The 10,922-nt window shown below is 42.9% G+C and overlaps 1 protein-coding gene across 1 annotated transcript; it reads right to left on the minus strand.

Annotated features, from left to right (window-relative positions):
* Positions 1–1,125: 1,125 nt before the first annotated feature.
* LOC124690480 (cytochrome P450 716B1-like) lies at positions 1,126–2,793 on the minus strand. The gene is made up of 3 exons (XM_047223866.1): positions 1,851–2,793; positions 1,524–1,711; positions 1,126–1,434 (listed from the first exon to the last, which is right to left on the minus strand). The coding sequence occupies exons 1-3, from the start codon at positions 2,791–2,793 to the stop codon at positions 1,126–1,128; spliced, it is 1,440 nt and encodes a 479-aa protein (XP_047079822.1).
* Between the last annotated feature and the right edge of the window lie 8,129 nt (positions 2,794–10,922).

The following is a 10,922-nucleotide window of genomic DNA, read 5'->3' on the forward strand; positions in this document are numbered from 1 at the left end:
GTCAACGGTTACTGTGGAATAGATGGACTACTACTACGCTATTTCGTTTCCGCTATGTGTTATGTAATGGATCAATAGAATTTCTATTATTGTAATGAGACTGGATCATGTGATCCTTTATTTGTAAGACGATTATGTGTTGTAATGAATGATGTGTTGTGATATCAATCTATTATGTCTCGCAAAAACAATATTCCTGGGATTGCGAGGAATGGCATAATAGGCATCTGGACTTAAAAATCCGGGTGTTGACAGTTTTGGTATGTACAGAGACAAGCTTTTGTATCTTTAGTTGCCTAACTAATGAAACTTGGCTCTTCATCTAAGTATGTTTTAAGAGATTTGCTCATTTAAGAATGACTTCATATATACATCTAGCATACTAGGATTTTTTTCTTAACTTTATCTTGCTTTGCATCCGTTGTTACTAAAATATAGTGCTTTCATTCAGCCATTGTGACTGAAAAAATAATTCGGTGTGTCAAATTTATTCTTTCCATTGTATGCAAATGTCTTAATTTAAAGGAATTCGGTGTAATGATCAGTGCTATGCAAGCTTCTACATTAGCCAACTTAAGTAATTATCTTGCTTTGATCGATGTATGATACTCAGATATAAGTGAAACAATTTTTTTTTGTCTTACTTGCTCTTACAAATGCTTATTGGTCGAAAATGGATGTGTTTCCATCAATGTTACATATTCTCATCATATTTTCATAGACAAATTCATGCCATCTTTTGCATACAAGAAAATCATGTATGATGACCGCCGCAACGCGCGGGGTATCAACTAGTATACTATATAGGGTAGGATGAGCTGAACTAGAGGAGGTAGCCAGGTAGGCGTGCGCGTATTGGTGTTGGCCATGAGAGAGGGGAGGAGCGCCCGCTCTGATACTAATAAGAGAAATAATCCATGTAGTTTTATTCATTACCAATCTAAGTATAAGTACATGTGACAAGGGGAGATCGTGCACACTAGAGGCACACAGAGACGCATGCAAGGCGTAGGAATACAACTCCCTCATGACTAGGTACTACTTTTACAGCACATACAAATACAATGGTATAAACATGATTCAGTAGGGGACACCGATTGATATGTACTTTTTCACGTTCAAACTTCAAAGGGAGGTCATGTGCTCCAGTTGTATCGGCAGGCCATGTAGAGGCGATGGCATGGGGTCCCTGATGAAGGTATTCTCCTTGTAGCAGAGCTTCCATCTGAAGTGTCTCACCAGGTTATGCATGGTCACCAATATTTCGATCTTAGCAAACTCCCTACCGGGGCATATTCTAGGGCCGCCACCAAAGGCGACGAAGGAGCATGGTGGCGCTGACGCCAACGCGTTCTCGAAACGGGAGGGGTCAAACTTTGCCGGATCGTGGAAAATGCTGGGGTCCATGTGTGTTTCATTTGCCGTCCAAAACACCTGAAAACACGATAAAAGTTGCATCATCTTTTTGCTGCAAATTGGTGTTTCAGTTACAAGCTGAGTAGACGTCAGATATTATGATTGACCTGCCATCCTTTTGGAATGAGGTAGCCGTCGAACTCAATGTCTTCGAGTGCTGTTCTGAAGCCCCCAACGACTGGAGGGACGATGCGAAGTGTCTCCTGTGCGACTCGCCATGTGAACTTCATTTTCGATAGGTCTTCCCAGGTTAGAGCTTCCCCATCTGCCTTGTCCTTTGCAATCTCTTCATGCTCTGTGTCCATAAACACACAACACATGATTGACTGTCCGCAAAAGGTAAAGCATGAAAAAAAATTGACTGTCCGCAAAAGGTAAAGCATGAAAAGAAAATAAACCCACAACATGCCCGTGGCAGGTTAGTTGTCACTTACCTTGCACCATAGCTGCGAGGGTGGCCGGATCATTGGCTAGGTGTCGGACCATGAACGTCATGAGTATGGAGGTCGTGTCATGGCCGGCAATCAAGGCGAGGATGCAATTGTCGATGATCTCGTCGCTGCTCAAGAGCTGCTCGCCATGGTCGTCTGTCATGCGGACCAGACGGCTGATGAGGTCATTGTTTGGCGAGGCCTTTCCCTGCTCCAGCAGAGCCTTCTTCTCTCGCATGATCCCCTTGAGGAGACGTTCAGCCCTTCGCCTAGCCTTGATGCTCCGGCTGAAAGCCGTGAATGGCAGGTTCACCGGGATCGCCAACGCGCCTTCAAGTATGCATGTGAAGTCAACGGCGAGGGCGTCCCGTACGGCACCCCTCTCAAGGCCAAACAGTAGTGATGAGATGATACCCAACGTCAGACGCTTCATCAGCGGCAGCACGGTGACGGCCGTGCGACCGGCCCAGTTCTCCTCTAGGTGGTGCCTCACCTCGGCGTCGATCCTGGAAATGTACAGCTTGAGCATGTCAGGCTTGAGGAACTCCATTAGCGCGCCACGAATGCGCCGGTGATCGTCGCCGTGGATGCTCAGGAGGCTCTTCTCCCCGATGATACGCTTGGTCGATTGGATTTGCATCACCGGCAGCAAGCTGCTGAAGAACATGAACTTGTTGGCCGCCGGGCCCGCCAGAAGAACCGTCGGCATGCTGAAAAGCGATAGTTTCGAAACCGGGCCGTATCTCTGGACCCGGTCCCGGATCCACCGATCAGTGGTGTTTCCGCGCATAGCGCGGATGATGCTGACGGTCTGGCCAATCAACGGCAGACCAAAGGAGCCCGGGGGCAAGTTCGCCAGACATGGTTTCTTTGCTCTGGTCACGAGATGGATTCCTATAGACGAGGCCGTGACAATGAGCGCTACCACTATAAGCAAATGATCCATTTCAAGAGCAAGTGTTCAGATGATAGATCGATGCTACTACATAATTGAGGCATATAGGGGCATACTTATGCATACGAGCTAGCTAGAATATCGATCCAAGGAGAGCATAATTTAATTGAAGATTCCTTTTCTATAGACTTCAAAAGATACAATTCCAGGATTTCATTTCTATATTAATTAGCTAATGTCAACTACGTCGCTATGTAAAATACACTTCTGCACGTTACATGGTTGAAACGGTACTACCTAAATCATTCGTAAATCAACCCTTGTCCTTATCAATTCATCGGATCCGACAGTAATTAACTCTATGTTTTACATGTCCAGAATTTGGTTGTGCACTTGGTAATTAATGTACTACCTAAAATTATTATCCTCAATTTCTGAGATCAAGTAACACCTAAGCATATCGAATACAAATTTATTTATTTCTGAGAGTTGATTTTATACATACGGCATGGGTGTCGGTGTGTTCTGTACCGCCGATTTATTCCTCGGGATTCTTGCTCATCGTTGCAGGTGACTCTCTCTCGTAGTTTTATTCGAATCTCAAAGCAAAACGGACGATGACGGATACACCCACACTCATTCGTGTAAGGTACGAAAATATATTTCCATTACATATATGGTTGAGAATATATATTGACTCGCTGCAGGTTCACAAACCAATGAACGTACCCACCAATGAGGTATACAGTACAAGATTTACAACAATGCCCTTTTGCATCTCTAGCCCTGAAAAACCGGAAATTTGAAGAAAAGGAATTGAACATTGCAACAAAGACCCTAGCAAGAAATAGAGAAAAGCAATCAGGTGCTTGGTCTTCTTCTCCACCAGTCGCCGGCGACCTCAAGGCGAAGGACGCCGAGGTCAGAGAGAAAGTAGCTCGCGGCGCTCTCCAGCCCGACGAAGAACTACTAGCGCCGGCCGCGACTACACCACCGGGGACGAACCACTTGGTGGCGTAGCAACTGTGAGCTCCAGCGCTGTGTAGCAGATGGCCTCTGATGTCTACGCACGCTTCTATTCCTGTAGACAGTGTTGGGCCTCCAAGAGCAGAGGTTTGTACAACAGCAGCAAGTTTCCCTTAAGTGGATCACCCAAGGTTTATCGAACTCAGGGAGGTAGAGGTCAAAGATATCCCTCTCAAGCAACCACTGCAATTAAGATACAAGAAGTCTCTTGTGTCCCTAACACACCTAATACACTTGTCGGATGTATAGGTGCACTAGTTCGGCGAAGAGATAGTGAAATACAAGTAATATGGATGATTATAAGTAGTAATTGCAATCTGAAATAAAAATAGCAGCAAGCGAACATGTAGCAGAACTTGTTGGAAACGGTGTTTCAATGCTTAGAAACAAGTCCTAGGGATCATACTTTCACTAGTGGACACTCTCAACAATGATCACATAATAAATAAATAACTTCTTATCACTTGTGCTACTCTCAAACACTCTGTTGTTGGATAACAAAGACCATTCATTGTGTAGGGCTACAAGAGCACCCTCAAGCCGGAGTAAACAAGCTCCACAACTTCATAAAGGAATCACACACGATGCGCACACTGTCACCATCACACCGTGGAGAGTGAATCCAGAGTTCATATTAAAGTAACCTCTAGAGTGCATAATAGACCGTTGCAATTTAGACCGAGTACTAACATAGCATACACACTGTCAACGATAGCTATGAAAGGGGGAATATATCACATCAATACTATCATAGTAATAGTTAACTTCATAATCTACAAGAGATTACAATCATAACCTACGCCAAGTACTACATGATGCACACACTGTCAACTTTACATCATGGAGGAGGAATAGACTACTTTAATAATATCACTAGAGTAGCACATAGATTAATAGTGATACAAAGCTCATGATCACATAAAGATCATACCATGGGAGAGAGAGATGAACCACATAGCTACCGGTAGAGCCCTCAGCCTCGGGGGAGAACTACTCCCTCCTCATCATGGGAGACAACAACGGCGATGAAGATGGCGGTGGTGTCGATGGAGATGACTCCGGGGGCAATTCCCCGTCCCGGCGGCGTGCCGGAACAGAGATCTCTGTCCCCCGAACTTGGCTTCTCGATGTCGGCGGCTACGGAACTCTTTGTGGAATATGACTGGTTCCTTTAGGGTTTTCGCGACGGGGGAGAATATATAGGCGGAAGGGCGGCCTCGGAGGAGCCGGGGGTGCCCACACCACATGGCGGCGTGGCCGGGGGTGGGCCTACGCCCCCTATGGTGTGGATCCCCTGCTGGCCACCTCCGACTCTCCTTCGATGTTCCGGAACCCTCCGTGGAAAATAGGGCCGTGGGCTTTTGTTTCGTCCAATTCCGAGAATATTTCCGTGTAGGATTTCGAAACCAAAAACAGCGTAAAACGAGAACTGGCGCTTCGGCATCTTGTTAATAGGTTAGTACCGGAAAATGCATCAAAATGATATAAAGTGTATGTAAAACATGTGAGTATTGTCATAAAACTAGCATGGAACATAAGAAATTATATATACGTTTGAGACGTATCAAGCATCCCCAAGCTTAGTTCCTACTCGCCCTCGAGTAGGTAAACGATAACAACGATAATTTCTGAAGTGACATGCTACTATCATAATCTTGATCAATACTATTGTAAAGCATATGAGATGAATGAAGTGATTCGAAGCAATGGTCTAGATGATGACTAAACCACTGAATGATATAGCAAAGACTTTTTATGAATAGTACTTTCAAGACAAGCATCAAAAAGTCTTGCATAAGAGTTAACTCATAAAGTAATAGATTCTTAATAGAAGGTTTTGAAGCAACACAAAGGATGATTTAAGTTTCAACAATTGCTTTCAACTTGTAACATGTATATCTCATGGATAGTTGTCAACATAAAGCTATATAACAAGTGCAATAAGTAAACATGTAAGAATCAATGCACACAGTTTGACACAAGTGTTTGCTTCTAAGATAGAAAGAAGTAGGTAAAGCTGACTCAACATAAAGTAAAAGAAAGGCCCTTCGCGAGAGGGAAGCGAGGATTACTCATGTGCTAGAGCTTTTTATTTTGAAAACATGGAAACAATTTTGTCAACGGTAGTAATAATTCATATGTGTTATGCATAAAACCTCCTATAAGTTGCAAGCCTCATGCATCGAATACCAATAGTGCCCGCACCTTGTCCTAATTAGCTCGGATTTCCATGGATTATCATTGCATTACATATGTTTCAACCAAGTGTCACAAAGGGGTACCTCTATGCCACCTGTACAAAGGTCCAAGGAGATAAATCGTATTTGATTTCTCGATTTTGATAGATCTCAACTTGAGGACATCCATACCGGGACAACATAGAAAACAGATAACGGAATCCTCTTTTTAATGCTTTAAGCATTCAACAACAGATAATATTCTCATAAGAGATTTGAGGATTAATGTCCAAGCTGAAACTTCCACCATGATGCATGGCTTTGGTTGGTGGCCCGATGTTCTTCTCTAACAATATGCATACTCAAACCATTTAATCATGAGAAATCTCCCTTACTTCAGACAAGACGAACATGCATAGCAACTCACATGATATTCAACAAAGGTGTAAAAAGTTGATGGCGTCCCCAGTAACATGGTTACCGCTCAATAAGCAACTTATAAGAACTAAGATACATAAGCGACATATTCATTACCACAATAATTTTTAGGCTACTTTCCCATGAGCTATGTATTGCAAAGACAAGGAATGAATTTTTTTAAAGGTAGCACGCAAGAAATTTACTTGGAATGGCAGAAAAATACCACGTAGAAGGTAGTTATGGTGGACACAAATGGCATAGGTTTTGGCTCATGGTTTTGGATGCACGAGAAGCATTTCCTCTCAGTACAAGGTTTTGGCTAGCAAGGTTGTTTGAAGCAAACACAAGTAGGAACCGGTACAGCAAAACTTACACAAGAACATATTGCAAGCATTATAAGACTCTACGCTGTCTTCCTTGTTGTTCAAACACTTTTACCAGAAAATATCTAGACCTTAGAGAGATCAATCATGCAATCCAAATTTCAACAAGTTCTACGGTAGTTCTCCACTAATAGATTTAAACTACATGATGCAAGAGCTTAAACATGATCTACGAGAGCTCAAAAAAATTGCCAAGTATCAAATTATTCAAGACAATATGAAGCATTTTCTGTTTCCAACCAAACAACAATAAGTATTAATGCTGCGGCTTTCAGCTTTCGCCATGAATATTAAAGTAAAACGAAGAACACAAGTGTTCAAATGAAAAAACGGAGCGTGTCTCTCTCCCACACAAGGATTGCTAGGATCCGAATTTATTGAAACACAAACAAAAATAAAAGCACACAGACGCTCCAAGTAAAGCACATATGATGTGACGGAATAAAAATATAGTTTCACTAGAGGTGACTCGATAAGTTGTTGATGAAGAAGGGGATGCCTTGGGCATCCCCAAGCTTAGATGCTTGAGTCTTATTGAAATATGCAGGGATGAACCACGGGGGCATCCCCAAGCTTAGACTTTTCACTCTTCTTGATCATATCTTATCATCCTCCTCTCTTGATCCTTGAAAACTTCCTCCACACCAAACTCATAGCAATCTCATTAGAGGGTTAGTGCATAATCAAAAATTCACATGTTCAGAGAGGACACAATCATTTTTAACACTTCTGGACATTACCCAAGGTTACTGAAATTTAATGGAGCAAAGAAATCCACTCAAACACAGTAAAAGACGCAATGCGAAAGAAAAGGCAAAATCTGTCAAAACAGAACAGTTCGTAAAGACGAATTTTTTCGAGGCACTTGACAGTCTCAGATGAAAAAGCTCAAATTGAATGAAAGTTGTGTACATATCTTAGGATCACGCATGAATTTTGTCAGCATTTTACGAGTTTCCTACAGAGATATCTACTAAAAATTCGTGACAGGTAAAAATCTGTTTATGCGCAGGAATCCAAATCTAGTATCAACTTTTCTATCAAAGACTTTACTTGGCACAACAGCATGATAAGGAGAGGTTGCTATAGTAGTAACAACTTCCAAGACACAACAAAACAGTAACAAAATAAAAACATGGGTTATCTCCCAAGAAGTGCTTTATTTATAGCCATTAAGATGGGCTCAGTAATTTTAATGATGCTCTCGCAAGAAACAAGAGTTGAAGCAAAAGAGAGCATCAAAAGCAAATAAGAAACACTTTTAAGTCTAACCCACTTCCTATGAAAAGGAATCTTGTAAATAAACAAGTTATTGAATCATGAAGCTACTATCATAGAAAGACAAAACAAGTGCAACTTCAAAATTTTCAACAAAAAGAGGGGAAACTTAATATTATTAAGATGCATATAACCATGTTTCCCTCTCTCATAATAACTTTCAGTAGCATCATGAACAAACTCAACAATATAACTATCACATAAAGCATTCTTATTCACATGCATAAAAGTATCATTACTCTCCACATAAGCATAATCAATTTTATTAGTAATAGTGGGAGTAAAACTATCACAACCATCATTGTAATTATCATAAATTGCGGGCATGGTATAATCATAATAAACTTTATCCTCCATAGTAGGTGGCACCAAAATACCACTATCATTATAATCATCATAAATGGGAGGCAAAGTATCATCAAAGAAAATTTTCTCCTCAAAACTTGGGGGACTAAAAATATCATGCTCCTCAAAACCAGCTTCCCCAAGCTTAGAATTTTCCATAGCATTAGCAAAAATGGTGTTCAAAGCATTCATACTAATAACATTGCCATTAGCATGCATATAAAGTTCCATAGGTTTTTTAATTTTCTCTTCAAACACATCATGTCCTAATTCAAGATAAAGTTCATAAAGATCTCTCATTTTTTTGTTGTTTTCCATTAAGCCTAACTAGTGAAAATAAAAACAAGAGACAAAAAGATATAATTGCAGAATCTAAAGGAAATAGCTTCGAGCACTCACACACCGGCAACAGTGCTAGGAAATAGCTTAGTAGTCGGAGGATGTGAATACTTTTACCTTACCTCCCCGGCAACGGCGCCAGAAAATAGCTTGATGTCTACGCACGCTTCTATTCCTGTAGACAGTGTTGGGCCTCCAAGAGCAGAGGTTTGTAGAACAACAGCAAGTTTCCCTTAAGTGGATCACCCAAGGTTTATCGAACTCAGGGAGGTAGAGGTCAGAGATATCCCTCTCAAGGAACCCTGCAATTAAGATACAAGAAGTCTCTTGTGTCCCCAACACACCTAATACACTTGTCAGATGTATAGGTGCACTAGTTCGGCGAAGAGATAGTGAAATACAAGTAATATGGATGATTATAAGTAGTAATTGCAATCTGAAATAAAAATAGCAGTAAGCGAACATGTAGCAGAACTTGTTGGAAACGGTGTTTCAATGCTTAGAAACAAGGCCTAGGGATCATACTTTCACTAGTGGACACTCTCAACAATGATCACATAATAAATAAATAACTTGTTCTCACTTGTGCTACTCTCAAACACTCTCTTGTTGGATAACAAACACCATTCATTGTGTAGGGCTACAAGAGCACCCTCAAGCCGGAGTAAACAAGCTCCACAACTTCATAAAGGAATCACACACAATGCGCACACTGTCACCATCACACCGTGGAGAGTGAATCCGGAGTTCATATTAAAGTAACCTCTAGAGTGCATAATAGACCGTTGCAATTTAGACCGAGTACTAACATAGCATACACACTATCAACGATAGCTATGAAAGGGGTAATAGATCACATCAATACTATCATAGTAATAGTTAACTTCATAATCTACAAGAGATGACAATCATAACCTACGCCAAGTACTACATGATGCACACACTGTCAACTTTACATCATGGAGGAGGAATAGACTACTTTAATAACATCACAAGAGTAGCACATAGATTAATAGTGATACAAAGCTCATGATCACATAAAGATCACACCATGGGAGAGAGAGATGAACCACATAGCTACCGGTAGAGCCCTCAGCCTCGGGGGAGAACTACTCCCTCCTCATCATGGGAGACAGCAACGGCGATGAAGATGGCGGTGGTGTCGATGGAGATGACTCCGGGGGCAATTCCCCGTCCCGGCGGCGTGCCGGAACAGAGACTTTTGTCCCCCGAACTTGGCTTCGCGATGGCGGCGGCTACGGAACTCTTCGTGGAATATGACTGGTTGCTTTAGGGTTTTCGCGACGGGGAGAATATATAGGCGGAAGGGCGGCCTCGGAGGAGCCAGGGGGTGCCCACACCACATGGCGGCGCGGCCAGGGGTGGGCCCGCGCCCCCCTATGGTGTGGGTCCCCTGCTGGCCGCCTCCGACTCTCCTTCGATGTTCTGGAACCCTCCGTGGAAAATAGGGCCGTGGGCTTTTGTTTCGTCCAATTCCGAGAATATTTCCTGTGTAGGATTTCTGAAACCAAAAACAGCAGAAAACGAGAATCGGCGCTTCGGCATCTTCTTAATAGGTTAGTACCGGAAAATGCATCAAAATGATATAAAGTGTATGTACAACATGTGAGTATTGTCATAAAACTAGCATGGAACATAAGAAATTATAGATATGTTTGAGACGTATCAGCATCCAAAGGAGGTAGAGCTCCTGGTCGAGGGCCGCCCTTCGGCCATCGAAGAAGGGGGTGAGGCAGTGAAGCCAGCAGAGGTCCCCCATTGAATAACTCGCCAGGCAGCAAGGCAGCGATCCAGCTTGCCAGAATCCACAAGAGCTTCCAGAAGATAGCACCCTTCAGGCATGAGCATGCACCTTCCGAGAGATGACAACACCATCTCCTCCTCTGCCAACACCTCCACGGCGAGACAGAGATGGAAAAAAGATGCAGCTCACCTCCATCCAATCGCACACCCGGACTAACCTTGATCTCGTCGGAGCGACGAGCCACCAGCTGCAGCCCAACTCCCCCTCGCCTTCAAGGCCGGTCAGGAGAAGGGAAACAGCCAGGCTCACCAAGAATCCTCTGATCTCCTCCCCGCCACCACGGCCGGCCGGGAGAACAAACTTATCTTGGCCTCAATCACACTCGTAGAGATCCGTCGCCATCTTATTTAAGGAGGTGGCTCCGCTTCTTCTCCCACTCTGCTACAC

This window comes from Lolium rigidum, chromosome 2 (assembly GCF_022539505.1).
Source record: "Lolium rigidum isolate FL_2022 chromosome 2, APGP_CSIRO_Lrig_0.1, whole genome shotgun sequence".
In the NCBI taxonomy this organism is placed as follows: Eukaryota; Viridiplantae; Streptophyta; class Magnoliopsida; order Poales; family Poaceae; genus Lolium; species Lolium rigidum.

Bases quoted from the DNA above. Each gene is read 5' to 3' on its own strand.
- LOC124690480 (XM_047223866.1), bottom strand. From the start codon at position 2,793: ATGGATCATTTGCTTATAGTGGTAGCGCTCATTGTCACGGCCTCGTCT. The intron at 1,712-1,850 runs GTAAGTGACAAC...TTATGGACACAG, and splicing joins CCTCGCAGCTATGGTGCAAG to AGCATGAAGAGATTGCAAAG. The intron at 1,435-1,523 runs GTCAATCATAAT...TCGTGTTTTCAG, and splicing joins TCATTCCAAAAGGATGGCAG to GTGTTTTGGACGGCAAATGA.